This window comes from Polypterus senegalus, chromosome 3 (assembly GCF_016835505.1).
Source record: "Polypterus senegalus isolate Bchr_013 chromosome 3, ASM1683550v1, whole genome shotgun sequence".
NCBI classification, from domain to species: Eukaryota; Metazoa; Chordata; class Cladistia; order Polypteriformes; family Polypteridae; genus Polypterus; species Polypterus senegalus.
In genome coordinates this window covers 221,596,388-221,619,546 of record NC_053156.1, presented here as the reverse complement: position 1 = coordinate 221,619,546, position 23,159 = coordinate 221,596,388, and the positions used below count along the sequence as shown (strand labels likewise).

Sequence of the window (23,159 nt, the reverse complement as noted above, 5' to 3'; positions counted from 1 at the left end):
CAGTGTCCACAACACATACGTTTATCCCATCAATATTTACAGTTTACAGTTCACTGTCCTTGGTTCTTCTGGCCACCTCCACTCCTGTCTTGCAAGCTCTGTCCTTCTTCCACATAGACTTCTGATGGGAGTGATGCGGCCCTTTTTATCCCAGCTTGGATGTGTCCCAGGTGCCTGGCGATGAACTTCCTTCAGCACTCCCCAGTATGGCGGAAGTTCTGCCCTTGCACTTGGAAGCACTCCAGGCATAAACCATCCCTGGTCTGTCAGCACTTCCTGGTGTCCCAGAAGAGTTGTCCCCCAGGGATCAAGGACTGGCCGGGTACCCAGGGAAAAGAAGTGCCGCTCTCAAAGTTCCTCCTTCCTCCAGGCATCCCCGTGGGGCAGGGTTCCTGGCCATCTATCTATACTAATAAAAGGCAAAGCCCTCACTGACTCACTCACTCACTCACTCACTGACTCACTCACTCACTCATCACTAATTCTCCAACTTCCCGTGTAGGTAGAAGGCTGAAATTTGGCAGGCTCATTCCTTACAGCTTACTTACAAAAGTTGGGCAGGTTTCATTTCGAAATTCTACGCGTAATGGTCATAACTGGAACCTATTTTTTCGTCCATATACTATAATAAACTTCTGCTCGATGGCCGTGGGAGGCGGAGTTACGCCTCCCACGTAATTTAGTGCCTGCCCATATAAGGCCGTCCGTCAGCGGCAATCCAATAGAAACACTGCCGCTAAATATTCATGGGTGAAGGACTGTGTTTGGCACAAACTCAGCGAAACTGCGAGAGAAACTTTTAAGTGCCGGGTCTTAGCTAACATTACATATAGCCGTGGACATCGCACGAGATGGCACCAGCACAGCTGGGAACCTTCGATGCATGTACACCGAGCGGCACACATGAACTGACACAGTGCACAGACAAAAAGCAACAGTTCCAAAGAGGGCTGAACAAAAACCAAATTACACAATTGAGAAGGCAGCAAAAAAATATGAAGCGTGTGACACATACAAGCATATTCATAAGTGCAACTACTGCGGAAACAAAGCACACGGTGGAAAAAGTCAATCCTGCCCATATAAGGCCATCCATCAGCGGCAATCCAATAGAAACACTGCCGCTAAATATTCATGGGTGAAGGACTGTGCTTATACAGAGGAAGATGAGATGGTCAGGGTGGTGTTTGGCACAAACTCAGCGAAACTGCGAGAGAAACTTTTAAGTGCCGGGTCTTAGCTAACATTACATACAGCCGTGGACATCGCACGAGATGGCACCAGCACAGCTGGGAACCTTCGATGCATGTACAGTACACCGAGCGGCTCACGTGAATTGACACAGTGCACAGACAAAAAGCAACAGTTCCAAAGAGGGCTGAACAAAAACCGAATTACACAATTGAGAAGGCAGCAAAAAAATATGAAGCGTCTGACACATACAAGCATATTCATAAGTGCAACTACTGCGGAAACAAAGCACACAGTGGAAAAAGTAAATATCCCGCTAAAGGAAGACAGTGTAAAAAAAAACCAGTGCATGCAGTGTGTCACATCTCAGATAAAGAGGAAGACGAGCTATTTATTGATGCAGTAAGAAACGAATGGATGAATGAAACCTGTCATCTTTACAACGATTGACAAACACGGAATGTAACTTGAACACAACACATCCTACAAATACGAACCTGATTAAAAGAAATAATGATAATCAAATCCTTGATGACAGCAACACTCATAACACTCACAAAACAGTTACTGTATATTGACAATCATGTTACGTTATTTTTAAAATGTTCCCTTTTCTTTTTCATAACTTCTTTAACACACTACGTCCGAGGTTCGATTCCCGAGAGGGGGTGCACTGAGTATGTACGCCTGATGACCCCAAAATTAGAGCGAAACATGTGTCGTGTACTCTTTGCATTATTTCACAGTAAAACTATTTCAATATATATATATATACACACACATACATATATATCAGCGCTTCCCATTTTACCCTCGCATCCCCTTGGTTTGAGACATATGAAAAAATATGCAGTTAACGCAGAAAGACAGATAACCAATTGAAGCTTTATGAATAATGGATACTTTATTCGCCATCAATGATTGTTTTAGTAAAGCCATACTCAGTGTAATCATTAGATGGGGAGGGTGACTTATCGAGGCATGCAGGCGAAACCACAATAGCACGCGGGCTCAATGTAGTGCACGTCAACTCGATCTGAATTGCGCGATCACATTCAAAAAAATATATCTTTTCAAGTTCTATTTAGTCGACACAAATATCTTTGGTTGGAATGTAAGGCGAATTTACTCTTTACATTTCTATGGTGAAGAAAAATTTATGCAATGATGCCTACATTTAATTTACATTCCTACCAAAGATATTTCTGTCGACTAAATAAAAATTCCTTCTATTTAAAATTTAAATAGAATTTGAACAGATACGATAGTTCATGATATCCACGAAGACTTGCACATAAGAGCGGGAGTCATCCGTTTTAACAAGCAGCATAAATACGAAATAGCCTGCCCATTTAATTATTTAGGAAAGGATAAATAAATTAAGATTTTGTACAAATAATGTTTTTCATTTTTCTTCCTTGATGGATTCTGCCACCCCCAGCAACAGTTGCTCGCACCCCATATATGTGTATGTATGTATGTATGTATGTGTGTGTGTGTATATGTATATGTATATATATGTTTATATATGTGTGTGTGTATGTATATATATATGTATTTGTGTGTATATATGTGTGTGTATGTATATGTATGTGTGTATATGTAGATATGTATATATATATGTTGTGGACTTGAACCCGGACATCGTTGGCTCCACCACACACCGTTTATTTACAATTATGTACAAATCAGTCACGTGTACCACAAACCCCAGTGCCTCCAGCACCGTTTCCCCAATGTCCAGGCCTCGCAGTCTCAATACCTCTCTCTCCTGGCCGCCTCCAGTCCTCTCTCCAGCTCCATCTCTCTTCCACTCGACTTTCGCTATTGATTGAAGTAAGGCGGCCCCTTAAATAGGAACCCGGATGGGCACCAGCTGCTTCCCGGCACTCCTCCGTAAACACATCCTAGTGTCGCAGAAGTGCCGGCTGCACACCCGGAAGCCGTCCGGGTGTCCCCAGTTGTCTTCCCCCCAGCACTTCCTGGTGTGGCGGAAGTGCTGGGCTCCAGGGATATTCAGGCATCTCCAAAAAACATCCACTACTTTTATAATATTTATCCACTCCAACTGCTCTGTTCTCAAATGATATAGAAAAGGCCCTTGATTGTAAGAACTCAGCCTTGGGTGGGTATTAAGGTTTGATTGTTCCCAACTGTGAACAACAACAACAACAACATTTATTTATATAGCACATTTTCATACAAAAAAGTAGCTCAAAGTGCTTTACATAATGAAGAATAGAAAAATAAAAGACACAGTAATAAAATAAAATAAGTCAACATTAATTAACATAGAATAAGAGTAAGGTCCAATGGCCAGGGTGGACAGAAAAAAAAAAAAAACTCTGAAAAGGCAAACACCACCTTTTGATCCTTCAAATTAACAACAAAAATGTAATCAATATAAAGTATTTATAAGAAATCCAAAAACAAAAAAGAGAAAGAATAGATTACAAATTAGAAATCAGTAAACCATCTGTCATCCAACCCACTATATCCTAACTACAGGGTCACAGGGGTCTACTGGAGCCAATCCCAGGGTGCAAGGCAGGAAACAAACCCCAAGCATGGCGCCAGCCCACCACAGGGTGTTCACATACACACCAAGCACACACTTGGGACAATTTAGAATCGGCAATGCACCTAAGCTGCATGTCTTTGAACTGTGGGAGGAAACCAGAGTAAACCAAGCAGACACGGGGAAAACATGCAAACTCCACACAGGGAAGGCCCAGGAAATGAACCAGGATCTAATAACTGCAAGGCAGCAGCGCTACCACTGCACCACCGAAATCAGTAAACATAAAGACTAAATTTAAACTAATTAAAATAATAATCCAAAGGAAACACTAAAATAAACACAAAAACAAAAAATAATGAACTGAAATCTAAACACCAAAATACTATCAAAGGACCATGGGATAGTCTTTGACTAACTGTTTGGTGTGTCTGCTTTAATTTTGTAGCAGACTATTTCACTGGGATCCTTACAGTGATAAAGTATGTACTTCAGGAAAACATTTAAGGTTTTGAAAAAACATTACCCTTTAACTTTTTAGGCAATAATAAGAACTCACCTGCTTGCTCTGTTCACCACATAACAGGTGAGAATCAGTTATAAGAGGAACTTGTCTAAATTGAAACATTAACAAAACAAAAAGAGGCAAATTGTAAAACAAAATGAGGCATTTAACCTTAGCTCATGGCCATGAGTGGAATGCCGATTGGTAGAAGGTTTGAGAGCACAGGTTAGCCAGGATTGCTGTAGAGACATGAGGCCAGAACAAGGGAGGAACGCTTACCACTGAACTACAATGCTTCCATGAGTGCTCTAAAGAAGAGCAATGCTGGCATAAATGTAGAACATGCCGGCGGTTGCTTGTCTCTCTTGTTCTATCAATATCCATTCAGCAACCATGCTAACCCACAGAAGTATTGGCTCAAAAGTATAATACATAACTGAAAGAGTCACCCGACATCAAGGCACATGAAGTGTCTAGATTTTGAGGAGGAAGAGCTGCTATCCATTAAACTGTTATGATTTGTCACATCCATTTGCTTTCCTTATGATTTTGGCACTTTAAGAATCAAAGTTTAGAGTATATTATTTTTGAGTGAATAAACTTTTGAAATTGCTTCTCTTCTTCTTCTTGAACTCTTTCCAATAAATAACTGGGGCCTAGAGAAAAGTATTTTAAACATTGTTACAGTCAATCCTAATTCATCCTGATGGTTATCACAAGAGGATCTGAAGACTGTAAGTACATCTCCACGACAGAACAGAAAGGCAGGGCATCCAGTGCCTCAGTAATTCAAAAGACACATTCACCCTCATTATACGTTTCTTAAAATCACAATTTAGTTATACTATATCTATTCCAGTACATCTTATTTATGTCTCTGACTAGATATATTTATAAATGAATGCTCACTACACTGCTAGATGTTATTCTTAATTAGCACAGTATTTACTATAAAAAGCAGACTCTAAAATTGAGATTTATGCTCATGGGAAAGTCACTTAACCCTCCTACAACACTGCAACTGTGTTAAAATGTTTCTATTATATATTGATTACACTTTGTTATTTTAAAAGATGGCAATCACTTGGAATAATGCTAGATTAAACATACCTTGATTGTTTTAGAGTGATTAAAATAGATGAAGTTTACTTATTCCTAATTATTTTTTCTGAATTTTCTCTTCTTCCCGACAGAGACACTACACCAACTGCATTTACAATTTTGGACTCTGCTAGAGCTTTCACATCCCACAGAATCATCTCCTCTTCGCTGTTCTAATCTGTATCCCTGGGTTTGATGAAGATAGAAGTCCCAGATGCCTAAAAACAGCAAGGTAACACAACGGGAGCACAGCAATGAGCATGTGACAGAGTCTGTTGCCGATCTTCTTGCTCATGAGGAGCCTATCGATTATAAGAACAGTGCACTGAATGTGGGTGGTGTCCCGCCTCACAAGGATATCAATGAAACCTTGGACTTAGGAGACGAGCGCCCAGCATGGAACAGCAAGCTTCAGTACATCTTGGCCCAGGTTGGCTTTTCAGTGGGGCTTGGGAATGTGTGGCGTTTTCCATATCTGTGTCAGAAAAATGGAGGAGGTAAGTTATCTTTGTGAGTTTGTTCTTCTGTTGCTTTGCCCTATGAGATGATGCAATGTGATTTAATTGTTTGTCAAGTAGACATGATGAAAATAGCAGAAATGCTAATTAGTCCAGATGGTATTGGAAAAGTATTTAAAAATATCAGTATATTTTCTTGCTTCTACTCTCTATAGTATATAAACCTGGACTGCAATCATAAAATACAGGCTGCCCTAAAAGTAAGTAATACTGGAGTTGTACAAACTCTTACTTACAAAGTATATACTAGGGTGCTCGCCAACACCCTCCAGCCTGCGCTATGTGCCAGCCACTTTGCATCTCTGTCTCTCACATATGTGGATTTCACTTTCATCAAACAACAATCCTTTTAATTCTCGTGGATACGCCTCTTCATTGGGAAGAAACACTACTTTTCCCTGATGGCAACAGAAATTAGACGATCTACAAGTCTCCGACTTAAAGTTTAAATCCGAACAATATATTCAATCTCTTTTTGCTGTTCCGTTATTTCACCAAGTAATAATTTCCGTTTGTTTACGCCAATGCAATCTTTACTATAATTTTTTTGAGACTGGATTTTAGTACTTTCATTATCTGCTAACTTGCTCTGCATATGTATTGTGCCAACATTTTTTAATTCTTTACAACGTTCTACTTTGTCATCTACTCTTTGTGTTTTATTTCCGGCCCCAGGCATGGTTATTTCGCTTGGCACAAAGTCTCAATTTGCAGGACATAAATGTATCTCTCTTAAAAAGTCACGTCTCGTCCCAGGCTAAACAGCCTTGTCTCACTCCAGGATTTTTTATTATAATATATACTGTATATATATATATATATATATTATCAGCAGTGACTGTTCTTCATGAAATGCTACCTTGGGCAGTATGTTGGCAAAGTGGTCAACACTGTCAGCTCAAGGTACTTTTCTTCATCTCCTTTCATCAGCAGAGCTGCTGTAAATTTTGCTTGTTCTTGCAGTCCCTGTCTCAGTTTTCTTTGGATGCTCCACCCACAAATCAATTTGATGCCTGTTATTTTACCTGTTAAATTCCAAAATGGGGAGCTACACATATATGTATGGGTATAACGCTGTTATAGACTAAGTGGATTTCAGAATGTGATTTTATGTTATGACATCCAAGGTTTTTCCTGCCTTGCATCCAATAATCTCTGATAAACCAATAATCTCTAATTTCCTAGTAACTTTGTATTGGAAAAAGGGGACTAAAGAAGATAGATGGATAGATGGATGGATTTTTGCCAATCTTAATATACATACAATGAGTTAACTAGTCTAATAGGAATGGCAGAATATCTAATTAATGGCAGTGTGCAATGCTAGGAATCACTGGATACACATTCATCTGCCTTATACTGTCACCTGCTACCACAGATTGAGCATTAGATGTGAGCAGAGGCATCACCATAAAGGCAAAAGTCAGACCCTGGAGTGAAGATTAGCAATAAAATCAGGACAGAAGTAATCATAATCAAAGCCGATTGAGTAGGCCTGAGATTGAAAAATCATTTTATGGTGAGCAAAGGATGAGTAAAGATGCAAGTTTAAATATACTGCATAACTACATCAGAATGTGGATCTGTAATGTAATGAGGAAGCAGGAACTAAGTGTGTGTCATGAGGCCCATTGCCTTGCAACAAGTGATGTTTTCTGCAAAAGGGGCATTGTTATAGTTAATAATAGGCACCAGGTAGAACAGGTGTATATTATTGGATGGGCATGTGTTACTGGCATTCCATATCCGCTGTCATTCTTGTTCAGTGATTATGATTCTGTCCCTAAATACAACTTAGGCTGCAGCCATTTCTGATAGATACATATATAATGAGAAAAAAAAAAACCTGTAAGGGTTATTGCATACACTGCTTGTAATGTATATGCACAGATGTATTACATCCACATAGGCATTTCTGCGTTTTATAGAAATTAGATACTTTGAGCTTTTACACACCAGATCTGCATGAATAATGGAATAATCTCAGTAACTAGAATCATTAGTCCTACCTTTTCAGTGTAAAAGCACAAAAGCATATTTGAGTTCTGTAAATTACATATAAATTAGAGCATTATAATTACATACATTTGATTTCATTCATGAAATGTTTGTAAATTTATGAGGTTATTTACATGTAAAAGGCAGTCTTACCAAAATTTCCTGCTGGATTCACAAGCGCTATATTGAAGCCAGATTTGATTATAACCACCAGTGTAGGTTGATGGATTCCACTTATTTATAAATGACAAGAGTGTTTACATTATTATTCAATTACATAAATCCATGTTCATCAATAATTAGTATACTAATATATAAGGAGGTGATGACTAATATGGATGTAAGATCTGCAAAAAATCCCCAACATAACAAAGAAAAAGAAAAAACTGTTCAAATGCTGAGACAGCAGTGAAAAACAACAAAAAAAAGTTGAAGCATCAGTAGCAGAATAATGAAATCAAAAGCTTGGAAAGAAGTCGCCCTGTGGAGGGCTGGCACCCTACCCGGGGTTTGTTTCCTGCCTTGCGCCTTGTGTTGGCTGGGATTGGCTCCAGCAGACCCCTGTGACCTTGTAGTTAGGATATAGTGGGTTGGATAATGGATGGATGGATGGAAAGAAGTAACAGACCCTATAAATTCAGTATTGTCTGTCATATGATCTGTTCAAGAAATCAAATACAAATGATTCAGTTTTGAAACTGGTTGCAAGAAAACACCACAAAAAAGCTTCACAGCTATGGGAGGAGGCCAGGGCTTTCCTCAACTCCCTGCTGCAGATGACCTCATTGCGTCTATTATTGGAGAAACAGTATTATTAGGCACTATTCCTGTTGGAGATGGTGACGTGTAGCCAATAAAATCCAAAAACACTAATATTAAAGACCTATTTATCTTTATTGAATAAACCACCATTAAAGTTAAAGCTGTTGAGAATGCACACTACTTTATTAAAAGGGGTTACATTTTTTAATGTTTTAAAATTATGTTTCAAAGCTGAGTACTACAATGCACCAGAACACATTATGAATTAACATTATAGATTATAAAACTGACAAGTGATATTTAACGGCATTTGCAATTTACAGATATATTTAAGCCATTCATGAACACGTGTAAAATCTATTTGTAGCTATGAACAGATCAGAGCTGCTAAAGTTCACCGTAAACAGTTAACAGACAAATATGTTCTGCTCAGACTTCATGAATTAGACACATTAGGTCCTGGGTCATTGTGACATTCAGAAAAGGCTTGGACCCTCTCTGTATGCTAAAACCCCACACCCACACCCACAACTTTTATAACAATTCTGAAACTAAATCTGGAGACACTCAAATGTCTCCATATACTCATAAAAAGCACATCTGTACTGCAAGGTCCAAAATTAAAAACAGCAAAACTTGCATCACTGCTTACTTGACAGAAGTAACATGGTGTCAATATCTTTTAAACACAAGGAAAGGAAGATGGCTGGGTTGTCAACAAGTGGACTTCTTCTGTCTTCTTGCACTGTATGCGTATTTTAAAGCCTTTGCGTTCTGTTTAAGACAGGTGGGACTTTGATGCCTAATACAGTGAGCAGTCTGCCTGGAAAATTCCACTGGAGACTGACACTTCAAGGGGTAGAGATGTGGACTCAGGTTTTAAGAAGGTCAGGACTGAATAGTCAATTTGCTTCATGTCATCTGGGCCGTTATTGATGTTTTATTTAAGATTGGCTGTTCATTTCTTCATTAATAACAACTGCTTAATTCTTAGCAAACCTTGTAGTTTATGAATTTTAAAAATGTTTTCAGAAGTTTTGCTTTACCCATCAGTGAAAGTGTCTGATTATCCATTGTGCCTGGAAGTATTGGCTCTTACTTCACTATTTCATGCTTATAATTTATTAATTTGGAGCTGGATATGACAAAGCATTACATACATGCCATTAGGGTATTTCCCTATTATAATGACTGCTATTACTGTATAAAATGTATCTTCACTAACATCACAGACCAAAAAAAAATATTTTTTTGATATGCAGTTACAACCTATCAGTAGTTATTATTGCAAAGTCTTGTCTTTTTTTTTTTAACAATAATCAATTACATGTGTTTTTTTATTGAGAGGGAACAGTGGTAGATAAGCTCCTTCAAAACCAAAAAGTTTATTGATTTTCATATAGCGCAGTTTTAGACTCTCCATATATTTTAAATACAGTGCTTCATTTTAGTTACTTAGAAAGTAATACACAGAAATGAAAAATATGTTCTGGTTAAAGAAAAAGGAGACAAGGGAACAAAAACAGCATTTAAAATGTTAGATAGATAGATAGATAGATAGATAGATAGATAGATAGATAGATAGATAGATAGATAGATAGATAGATAGATAGATAGATAGATAGATAGATAGATAGATAGATAGATAGATAGATAGATAGATAGATAGATAGAATTTTATTTATCCCTTGGGAGACATTTGGCTAATACAAAGACAAAGTGGAAATGAATGTATGTGTGCTACAGGATAAAGAGCTAGTGAAGTGCCATGGAAAAGGCAAAGTGTTCAGTGGCTGGATATGCATTTTCAGTAACGTAAGATAAACATAAAACCTCCAAAGCTATAATGAGCAAAACTGAGCATAAAACAATTTCATCCACAAAGATAAAAAAGAGAAATACAAATATATCATATATGCCCTACTAATCAAGTAATAGCACCAGTGTTTAATATTTTAACCATAAAATAGCTATGAATATTTGCTAACTTATAGACATATTGGCAACAACCCCTCTGCTCAATAAAATAAACTAGCAGTTCCCGCTCTTAAATACTATGAGGGATAAGAGCAAAAGGGGAATTGCATAAGCAAAAAAAAATATATTTGAAATTTGTCAACACAAATAAGCACACCTTGCCTTTTGCAGCCTCAGCACTGCCATCTGTTTCAATTTGTCTTTTGCTTCCTTTGCACAGCTGCATTAACAAAGAATTTGTAAAACCAGACATTAAAATTCTGTAAATAAATGCAAGCAAATTGATTGTCTTTCTTCCAGAACTGTAAATCTCTGATATAGTATAACTTCTATGCCTTCTGAATAAGGAGCAGGCTTTGAACTCAACCAGTCAGTGTGCGTCCTTTGTGACTTTGTCAGACTGCACTGTCATCCAGACTGTGCCTTGCACCCACTGCTGAAGGGTCTCATCTAAACAGGATTGTTTAGTAGATATGAAAATTGGTAATATAATAAACTTGTTCAGGGGACCCCATGTGACCGCAGGTTTTTGCCCCAACCAGTTTCACAATCAGTATGACATTTGCCTCCAAATGATCTAATTTTTTTTCTCATCTCTTATTCTGATTTCAGAAAAGTGCATCAGTGTGATTTTTACATTCACAAGACATAATGTAAGTATTTTGTAACTACAAGGAGGTGCCAGAGACCCCCAAATCACAGACGCAGCAACACAACACACACTGATGTGGTAAAATAAAGAATATTTATTCAAACCAAACACCTTTTCCAAATACCTCTCTCTAATAATCAGCTGCTATAATAACTATAAATTAGCAACAAAGCACAAAGCTTCCTCCTTCTCTCCTCTGCTGAGTGTTACTCACTGCTTCCAGACTCTGACTCATCCATGTGTGGCAGTGGGCTCCTTTTTAAGCCACACCCATAAATGCATCTGGTGCCATTCTGTCTCCTTAAGGAAGAAGACACAAAATAGCATGGTCCTCCCTTGCCAGCATCCTCCATCACCCCCAAGGGACCACTACAGGGCTGCACTTCTGGACTCCATCTACATAGCACCCCTGCGGGTGTCCCAACTGGGCTCTCATATGAGGACCATTGCCACCTAGCACATGGGGGAAGGAGCTTCTCCCACTCCTTGTCTTTTTGCTGTATGTCTGATATAATATACTGGCCGGGTGTAAAATGATTTCCCTGTCGTTCTGGCCCATTTTTTTGAGTCCTCACATTGGCATTGGTCTGGGTAAGGGGAAATCCTCCATTTTGGTTGGAATGCCCATTCTCCTCCTACAATTTATATTTTTGCTGTACTTGAAATATCTCACTATTTTTCATTTGTTTCCTAACTTGCCTTTTTATATGTACTTTTTCTTAATTGTACTATAATAATGACAAACAAAAATAGCACAACAGACACTCAGAAAAGTAGAATAAAATTCATGATTATGAGAAAAATTTTAAAAACCAAGTCCAAAAAAGAAATAAAAACAAACAAACAAAAAACTCTATATATTCCTGTGTAGCAGCCATATATACTTGATACAGTTTAATAAAAATGTATCAAAATTAGTTTTGTAATTTTTATATTGACCCCAAGGAAATCAGGAATTAAGAGATTTGTAATTAGGCAATTAAAACAGTTGTTGTTTGAAAGAAACACCTGCAGCCACATGATGTCCCCAGGACTGAGTTTGAGAACTAATAACAGAATATACTTGAATGGAGGTAGAGATGCATGTTGGAGAAGCAGTTAGCACTGCTGCCTCAAGAATCCAGCATCCTATATTAGAATCCCATGCCCTGTCTCCGACTGTGTTGAGTTTGCATGTCCTCCCAATGTCTGCATAGGTTTTCCTCCATGTATTCCAATTTTTCCAAAAGGTATGCCTGTCTGATTAACCAGAGATTTTAAATTGGCTCCAGGATAGGTTCCTGCCTTGTGCTTAATGCTGTTGGGATCGACCTACATTACCCTGAGCTGGATTAAGTGGGTATGAGGATGTTTTATTTAATGAAAGTAAGATAACAAGTAAATGAAGTTGAAAAAATAAAATTAAATTGAATCAATGGGTGCACACATTCACATATTCAGTAGTGGGTTATCACTGGAACAAGCACATGGCCTCTAGCCCTCTTTGTTACATTTTGAATATACAATTTATCAAGTGATGTACTGAGCACTAGCAGCTCCTAAAATATATGTGGTATGGGAAAACAGTAGGAAACAGGGAGATGTGTTGGGATACCACCCCAGTAATCCTGTTTAATTGAAAAAAAAAACAAAACAAAAAAACTTAAAAGACTCAGCTCACTCTTTTAAATGTCATTGGCTCTTATTGCTTTATATTGTGGATCAGCCAGAAGGTGCAGGACTTACTCTAGATGTCACACCTGGGCAGGAGTGTCTTCACTGGGCGTCCTCTCTAGGATGTGCAGAATAGACAGGATAGCGTTAGTGACCCTGTGTCTTTACTTGATTGTGGACTTTGGCAATGATATGTCTGCCTCCCAGAGAGTGTTCTTGGTTTGGCTAAATGTTGTGAAGAGGTTCTTCTTCACCAAAGACAGAATTCTTCAATCATCCAGCACAGTTGTTTTCCATGATTGTCCAGGCCTTCTGGAGTTACTGAGCTCAACAGTGTATTCCTTCTTTTTAAGAGTATACCAAATGGTTGATTTGACCACTCCTTGTGTTTCTACTCTGTCTCTAAAGGGTTTATTTTGTTTTCTCAGCCTAGTGATGCACTGTTTCATGGACAGCTGTTTGGACTTCATATTGAGAGTTCACAGTGACATCTCCAAATGCGAATTCCACACTTGGAATTAATTCCACACCTTTTACCAGTTTAATAGTTAATGAGATAATAAAGGAATTGCACCCATCTGGCTATGGAACAACCAGTCAGTCAAATGTCCATATAAGTTTAAGCCCCTGGAAGGGGGGAGGGGGCTATTCAGAAAAATGTCTGTCCTTTCTAAATGGCTGATATGATATTTTTGGTAAACCCCTTGAATTAAAGCTGAAAGTTTACACTTCAATCACATAATGATTGCTTTATTTCAAATCCATCATGGTGGTGTACAGTTTCTGAAATTATGAAAAGGCTAAGGATCTGCACTGGTATCCAGAAGGTTGCTGGTTCGAATCCCCATCACTGCCAAAAGAGATCCTACTCTGCTGGGCCCTTGAGCAAGACCCTTAACCGGTAATTGCTCCAGGGGCGCTGTACAATGGCTGACCCTGCGCTCTGACCCCAAGGGGTATGCAAAAACTAACAAATTCCTAATACAAGAAATTGTATAAGTCGAAATAAAGAACAAAAAAAAAATAATAATTATGGACCTGACTGTTGATTTGAAGAGCTCAGTGGCTTATTTCATAAAATGAACATGACCTTATCTGAATAAAATTAAATGTGGTAATTATACAATGGCATTAACTACTGTTTGGCTCTGTACATTGCACAAGCTGTCAAATGCAAAGCAGTGGAAAGATTATCAGTCACACTGAATAATACAACTGAACATTCATATACAGTACTAGAATTTTTTTAGTAAAACAGTTTTAAGGTGGTGCGATTATATTATGAGTAACTTCAATCAAAACCCTTTTGCATCCCAGTTCAAGAAAAACATTTTTTTTTCCACTTTTTAAAAATCACTTACTGTTATAGAGATAAGTGGAACACAAGGGTTAACCATGTCAGGGGTCAACAAAATCTACAATGATATTTTCAGTCTCATTGTCCATAATTAGAAATGATTTGTAACTATATTACCAAAACAACAATATCACTTTCAATATAATGTATGTTTTTCATTAAAACTACCATGCAGGACAGGTAAACAATGTATTTGCAGGTGGCAGAGGATCATGAAGAGTCAATTGAAGGCTAAGAAGAGCTCTTGGGATCAAAGAGAAACCTACATTGGCATGAGAGCACCGTCCACAGTCAGCATGTCCTTCAGTAGTGCTAGATGGCCTGGGGGAACAGTAGGTTCGCGTGCCAACATTGGACAAAAAAAGGAACAACTGGGAGAGTATGCAATGCTTTTGCTGTAAGACAAGTGCAGGTGACTCACCATTCAAGTCAGACGACCTGCCCCATAAACTTTAAAAGGAGTGGTGCAGAGGAGAATAAGTCAGAGGTGGTAGAATGTCCTTGTCATGCTACCACCTCTCCTCTTCACTAGAAAGCACCACGCACACAGGAATATGTAGTTATGTTGTCCTTCCAAGAAAACAGGCAACCATAAGACTGCCTTGAAGGCTTACTTCTTTAAAGCATTTAGAGAGTTTAATGGTGTAAATACATCATAGTGAGTGCTCTTAAAGATTTGCCCCTAAGCTTTCAGGTAATTCCAGGATGAGGCTGGGAGAAAAACTCCCAAGAAGTGTAAAATCAGGGGAAAGTCAAGCCCTGTAATTGTTTGGTGTAAGTAACAGAGGAGAGGACATAGAGAGATGAAAAGTAAAAGGAGTGGTATATTGTACTTCTTTTAGGTTAGGCAAGTATTCAAGCCTCCCTAAGAGGAAGACAGGTGTTCCATATTCTTAAAAACAGGTCTTGGGACAGTGCAAGAATTTGCTGTCCATTCTACTTATTTGGGTATTTTATTTTATCCCTTCGTTAATCCATACCCTTTAGTACTTTGTGAATTTTCACCATAATCAAAAAGCAAAATGCAGAAACCAGAAAAAAAAATCTAATACCAGAAATTCCAGGAACAATACTTGCAAGTGAAATGACAACACTGGAGAACAGAATGAATCAGTGAGCAGTTTTCTGTTCCTCAGATTAGAATATAAAGGCAGAGGGCCTTAGCCGTGACATCATGGTGGCCTCACATTCAGAGGTTCCACACAAAGATAATAAAAACATCCAAAAAAACATAAATACACATGTAAGTGCAAAATAATACTTAAACAGCAAATTAAAAAAAAAAAAAAATAATAATAATAATTAAAAGGAAAATAGACATAAGCCACACATAACACATGCTTACTCAAATCAGTTTACTATATATACTCGCATATAGTCGGGTCTTGGAACCTGAAAAATCCTGAAAAACTGTAGTTAGGATAAAGCGGGTTGGATAGTGGATGGATGTTCTTTTCTATTCTAAAACATTCTAAAAACAAGAAAAGTAATTAGAGGGTACCTGATATTAAAATTTCTGTATACCTACTTGTTACTTTTTTGATGGTGGTACAGTGCATTGAAAAAAATGTTTTAAAGTTTATGTAACCTTACCTATCCAGTGTAAGAGCCTTTAAAGTGAAAGGTGCATCATCAAGAGGGCACAGGACAGCCTAAGGTCTCACACAAGATGGAGAGGATCATACTAGCATTGGCATCAAGGTCATGTCTGTATAAGAAGACGTGAAGTCCTGTGTGTAAACTGGAATTGGTATTTACCTTACTTATCATTACAGGAAAGAAAGAGGAACAGGAAAGAAAGAGGAACAGAGAGAGAGAGAGAGAGAGAGAGAGAGAGAGAGAGAGAGAGAGATGGCTTGCATTGAAACACACACTACTCTTGCTGATCTAAGAAGGGTAGAAGGCCTAGTGGGTGTTATGAATACCTCTTTGTTAACAGAAAGGATTAGACCATGGAGGCTTAGCAGGAGATCAAAACTCTTCCTTGCTTGTGGGAAGCAACACATGGTCCCAGAAAAAGAGAATCAGACTATGTTGTCTTTTTAAAGGTAGCAACTAATAGAAATCTAGTTAGGAACCTAGAGCCTATTGACACATGTACTCAACCTGGAAGGTGTGGAACTATGTTTTAATTTTAAGGCAGGTAGGTGAGGAGCTCAGTTGGCAGTGCAGAGACAATAGTGAACAGTGTCATACTTAAGTGGTATTAAGGTATTGCTGGACATGCCCCTAACAGGGAGGTTTAAGGAGGCCAGAAATGGATTTAATCAGTGTTACACCTACTTGAAATCCTCCTTGTTCATTATAGCACATTCAGTTTTTAAATATATATTAACATAAGGCGGTACGGTGGTGCAGTAGTAGCACTGCTGCCTCGCAGTAAGGAGACCTGGGTTCGTGTCCCGAGTCCTCCCTGCGTGGAGTCTGCGTGGGTTTATTCCGGGTGCTCTGGTTTCCTCCCACAGTCCAAAGACATGCAGGTTAAGTGCATTGGTAATCCTAATGTGTGCTTGGTGTTTGGGTGTGTCCTGCGGTGGGCTGGCACCCTGCCTGGGATTTGTTTCTGTGTTATCTGGGATGATCTCCAGCAAACCTCCATGACCCTGTGTTAGGATATAGCAGGTTGGATAATGACTGATTTATTAACTTATAGGTCTGGCCTTATAATTTACTGTTGCTGGAGAACAGCTGCCCAGTCGCATAATCTGCATTGAACACATCTTTTGTCACGGCTCCATATGCTTTTACCATGGTGGCGTTGAAGGTTTCGTTGTCTTAGTTTTGATTCAATTAACAGTTGTCATTAATTTAATGAGGGCCAAAGTATACCATTTAGCACCTTCTTATCTCCTGGCTTATTTGTTTTTTCTTTCACAGTTTAGAGTCCTGCTCTTGTAGGATAATAGCAAAAAAAAAGTTGAGGTAAAGATTAATTTGTGAAAGGAGGAGGCCAGTCATCACAGACTGAGCAACAGAGAGAGATAGGAGATATGAATGTGAGTGTTTAGGGGTATTTTTCGGGGCGGGGGGTCGATGGCACTACTACAGCACATTGTCATGGGTTCAGCACCTGTTTTTGAAGTACCAGGGCATAGTTGTATGCTTATTACTGACATAAATGCAGTATTAGGTATACTTATGACCTTCTTGGCATTACTCTTCATGTGTGAATACAAAGGTTTCCCCAAAACATTATTTATTCGTTTTCTTCACTCATTTTTCTCATACAACATTAAGAATTAAATTACTGCTAGCACAATGTCTACTTAATTTTATTTATTTATTTATTGTCTTTTTCTGTACTTTGAAAATGTAACTCTGGCACTGTATCTTTAGAGCTTTTTAATGGAGCCAGTAATGCTATTGTGCATTCATTTGGATCTGATTATGGAAAAATGTTGTGTTTACTATGGATACAATTACAACAGACAGACTAATGCATGTTTTCTTTTCCGTGCTTAATTACCTATTATGACAACAAACACTGATGCTTGTTTTACTATTTTAATTCATTTCGCTGGCACCACTGTCTTTCTAGTAAATAGGTAATAATGTGTAATGCTCATTGTCTTGCCACTAAATGAGAATTCTGACTTGTCACATAAAGTCAGACTTGTAATGCAATTTTAAAAGTATACTTAATATTCATTAGTAGTTTCAGATTCTAATGTGAAGACCTACTTTTTTAACACCTGTGCTGATTATTATTACTTATTTGTATTATATTATCAAGAACAATTTAATAGTAATAGCTGGCATTCAATAGTTATTGTTCTCTTACTGAACTTTCCTCATCTATCCAATTTCTTAAAAGCTTCTCTCCCCCTGCTTATTGCTTATGCCAAGCTTTTTGGTATTTCAATGTTTCATTTAAAGAAAGTGCACAGAAAGCTTAATTCTCAGATACAGTTTTGATCCTGCAATTGGTACGGATCAACAAATGCCCTGTTCAGTCTTGTTCTGACCAAAAATGAAGTCAGACCAGAAAAACAGTTAAGTGAGGATATGGAGAAAAGCAAGTAAAGGTTAAAACTGAAAGTCAAAAAGAGATGTCAAAATCAAATCACAAATCAAAAATCAAAATTATGCAGCTAAACATATTTCAAGAACTAGTCGGCAAAAAAGTAATAGTAGCAAGTAGTCAAGTTGTCTAATATCAGATACATGGTGACCTATATGTGGTTACACTAATGACGTCACTGTTGTGAGGTTCTGGTGCATCATGGGATGCATTATCATAGAAATGGATAACATGAATCTCTGCAAAAGGAGGTGGCCATTTTCTAAAAAAAAATGTAATTGTAAAAGATGTGAAATAAAATTCAACTTTTAAATCAATGCTTCTATAAGAAAATTAAGGACAGGGATCCCTTCTCTGGGCATCAAAAGCCCAGCAATTAGACAAGTATATTTTTTAAGTCCATGGGAAATAAAATGAGTTAATAAAAACCAACAAACATAGCAACTCTATCATTTTCCAAAACATTTTGATATTAATTAGGAACGTGGCCATTGCCAGCCGTCAACTGTTTATCATTTGTGTTCTCAAACACATTACATCACATCACTACCATTTTTTTTCAAGAGAAACTAATAAAAACAGCACAGCCATGATTTAATGTTCCCATATTTTGCATTTGCCAGCATTTAACATTTTTGGATGTTGTTTTTGGGGCGGGAGATGAAGGACCTCTTGTCCAAACAAGGATGACTCTTTTAAGCTATGTATTTTTCTCTGACTGTTTAAATACATTTTGTGAGTGATCCAAATCTGATATGAACGCGTACAGATCTCTATTTTGGATATGCCCCACATGTAGAAAATTAATAAAAACAGTTTTTTATTAATTTTATTGCAATTATTCCATACAAATCAATTAATTTTTCCGAAAAGTAAAATTGAGTTTAAGAACAAGTCAACCCCCTCCCCCAAACCCCCTCTCCAGAGAGACAGAGAGAAAGAGGGGCAAACGGCATGAAGTTTAAGGCTTGTAAACATACCTAAATTAATAAGTTTGATAAGTCAATAGAGATGAATGCAGAATACAAATAAATACAAAAATAATTGCTTCCTCTGTGCTTTAAGAGCTTATTTTAAAATATTACTGATTAGATCCTGCCATGTTTTGAAATAGTCTGTACAGATCCTCTAACTGAGTATTTGATTTTTTCCAATTTCAAATAGTATAAAACATCGATTTCCCACTGACTTAAAAGAGGAGAGTTTGGATTCTTCCAGTTTAGCAAAATAAGTCTGCGTGCCAAAAGTGTAGTGAATGCAGTCACAGTTTGTCTTTCTCCACTTTAAACCCCTCTGGAAGAACCGCAAACACAGCTGTTAATGGGTTAGGAGGGATTGTGAGACCAAGGCTGTCTGAAAGGTAATTCAAAATTTTGGTCCAGAATGATGTTAATTTGGTGCAGGCCCAGAACATGTGACCCAGTAAGGCTGGGACTTGATTGCAGCATTCGCAGGTTGGATCATACCCTGAAAACATTTTGGAGAGTTTTAGAAGAGACAGATGTGCTCGATATATAATTTTGAGTTGCATAATTTTGTTAAACAGATGCAAGAATAATACACAGTTAGACAGGACATGTTCAAATTTGTCCACTCATAATGGGAAAGAAGAGAAATAGAATATGAAACATCATAGCTGTTGTTCTGATTGCAGTTTTCACTGTAATATTTGTATCCTGATACCTGTGGACACAAGAGCCAAGACTTGTGGGAGTGAGATGTCAAGGTTTTGGATGAAAGATAGTCGTTAGCATGGTAGTGCAAATCCTTTCTAAGAAGCTGTCATTTTTTTTGCTGATCACACGTTTTCTAAACGGGTTCTGCTATACAAAGAGCACTCTTTGTGGACATATGAGGGAAGAAATGGAAATTGAGCTGCAGTGTGAATGTAGCCTGTTTTGTATTCAAACCTTATTCATAGTACAAGGTTGTATGCAGTTAGGCCTCAGGCTCTCACTGTTTAACAATTATGCTGTTGATATCAACAGCAAAAAGCACAATAGTAATTCCACTAGTATAACAACTCAGGACATGTTCAAACTGGATCATAACTAATAGTCATAAAAACTGCAGTAAATTTTTATTAAAAAAAAAAACAAACTTCAGCACAGAAAACACAGTGCTGTACTAACAGGATCCCGAGATATCAGACACAATTTCCTTCATTTACCATTTTTCCTGTATTTAACACTTTTTTTAGTCAGCAGTGCCTATATTGCTAAATAGGGTTCTGCTATACAAAGAGCACTCTTTGTGGACATTTAATAAAAAAAATCTGTATTTTGCTTCATGTGGCTAGGTTCTTGATTGAACTGATTGACACATAGACAAGTGGTCACTAGATCAATGTTTATTTCGGAATCAGTGGTAAAAATTTATTTATTGATTTACAATACAATACAGTTTATTTTTTATAGCCCAAAATCATACAAGGAGTTCCCCAGCTTTGACTTTCTAAGAAGACAAGAAAAAACTCCCAAAAAAAAGCTTTGTAGGAAAAAAATGGATGAAAACCAGGGAAAGGCAATTCAGAAAGAGACTCCTTTCCAGGTAGGTTGGCCTTGCAGTGGGTGTGAAAAAGGGGATAAATACAATACAAAACACAGAACAGAACATAAATAATCTCAATAAAATAAGATAGTACAATAGTAATAGTACAAGTACAGAGCAAAATGCAGGAGTAGATGATATCACATAATATGATTCTGATTTGTTCAGAGTCCTGGAGACCTCGGCCATCAAGCTGCCTTCACCCTAGACAGAACTATCACCGGCAAGATGTTAGCTTAGGAGGCTCACTTCTCAGTTGTGTGCCCTCATCCAAAGCTGCTGGATGTGAACTCAGGTACTGGTCTTCGAGTTCAGAGTGCAATCGTCAACAAGTGAAGTTAAAGGAGGCCTCCTCTGACATTTGTGACCAATCTTCTGACTGTGAGGGCATCTTCTTTTTAGAGCCGGCACTGTTTAAACTACAAGTACAATAAAAAAAACTTGGTTGTAAAAATAACATTTTAGTAATTGAAATACACACAAAAAAAGTTGAAGTTTTAATGATATTAATAGAGTTTTGCCTTTTCTTACCTAAGACAAAGAGAATCCTTGATTTTGCTATGCAACTACAAAATGGGCATTTAAAATATCTTACTAGAGGTAGCATAAATAGAAGGAAAAGGTAAAGATGAGAGAAATAAATACAGCTAAGAATACAAATGGGGGTGCATCTATTTTGTAAATTTCTTAGTGTGAAGCGGGAATTACCAGAGCAGTAAAATATCAGCTCAGTTTTGTCATGACTTAGAAGTCTCAAAGCATATAAATTCCAATAAGTTCCAAAGCACATAGTCCTAAACACTTCCAATAATGCCCACTAGAGGAGAAAACCGTCAAACACGGCTAGTAACAATTGCAAACACAGAACTTCACAAAATAAAAAAGTTTTTCTCCCACATAAATGCTCTGTCAAACAGTGAAGTTCTGTAAAGCACAAAAGGCATATAAGATTTGCCTAGACAATAAAGATGTCCCAAGCAAAAACAGCTGCAAAAATCACAAAACCAAAGCGATGTCAAAATACAGGGCAGAAGGTCAAAAATCCAGAAATATCAGAAAGCACGGCAGAAACTCACCAAAACTCTCAAGTGCATTTAAATGAACAACCAGGAACTGTAGAAGACCCTCTGGATTTATAGACTGGAGGGAAGTTTCTGGTGATGATTGGCAAGTGGCCCTATCTCTTGGAGGACCACCCACAAAACACATGAGACATAACCAAGGCATTGATACATAGACAAAATGAAAAACAAAGAATACAAATACAACACACAAGCAATAATAATGTAACCAAAAAATAAATGGAGGTCATGAAACAAAGATCTGAAATTCAGCCAGACAAGGAACCCTGTCTGAAACATAAAAAGTTTTATAATGTTCCTAAGGTGGAATATTTAAATCTTTGCTAATGAGCTTATAGGATGTGAGAATTAAGAGATAGACCAGAGTTAACTTTCTGCACACTTTATTGTGTTGTAGATTTTTTTTACAGTATATGAATAAATCTACCATTTTTGCTCATCAATCTACAGTACATCTAATAATCCATAAAGACAAGGTGAAAGGTTGTTTTCAAAAATGTTTGCAAATTTATTAAAAATCAAAAGCTGAAATTGCCTATTTATATAATTTTTCAGACTCTTTGTTGTATCGCTACAAATTCCAGTCAGGTTTATCCAGGTGCATTTATCCTCGAGATGTATCTAGAACAGGGGTGGGCAAAGTCAGTCCTGGAGGACCGCAGTGGCTGCAGGTTTTTTGTTCCAACCCAGTTGCTTAAAAATTTGCCTTAAACATTTGAATTAATGGAAGATGTTTGGATAAACCAGGACTCTTCCTAGAGATGGCCATCCAGACAAATTAAGTAACCAGGCAGGAAAGCCCTTGGTCAGGGACATCACCATAAACCCAGTGATTACACTAACAGAGCTTCAGAAATCCTTTGCTGAGAGAACTCTTTAAAAGTACAATCATCTCAGCAGTACTATATAAATGAGGCATTTATAGTACAGTAGTTAGATAGAAGCCACTCTTGAATAAAAGGCTTATGACAGTTTAATGGACTCTGAGAGTGTTAGGAGAAAGATCCTCTGGCCTGATGAAACACACATTGACCTCTTTGGAGAGAATTTCAAGTACTATGTCTGTCAATGACCAGGCACTGCTCATCAACCACCTAATGCCATACTTAATGGTAACGAATGATGGTGGCAGAATCATACTATGAGGGTGTTTTCCTAGGGCAGGGACTGCGGAACCTTTCAGTAGATAGATAGATAGATAGATAGATAGATAGATAGATAGATAGATAGATAGATAGATACTTTATTGATCCCGAGGCAAATTTAAAAGGATG

At 37.7% G+C, this 23,159-nt stretch overlaps 1 protein-coding gene across 1 annotated transcript in view; it reads left to right on the top strand.

The window, feature by feature from the left end:
- The window catches only part of slc6a17 (solute carrier family 6 member 17), a 139,407-nt gene that overhangs the window by 62,336 nt on the left and 53,912 nt on the right, over positions 1-23,159 (top strand). The window contains exon 2 of the mRNA XM_039748539.1: positions 5,408-5,812. Within this exon, the coding sequence (XP_039604473.1) occupies positions 5,530-5,812 (283 nt within the window). The 5' untranslated portion in view covers positions 5,408-5,529. The remainder of the gene's footprint in view (positions 1-5,407; positions 5,813-23,159) is intronic.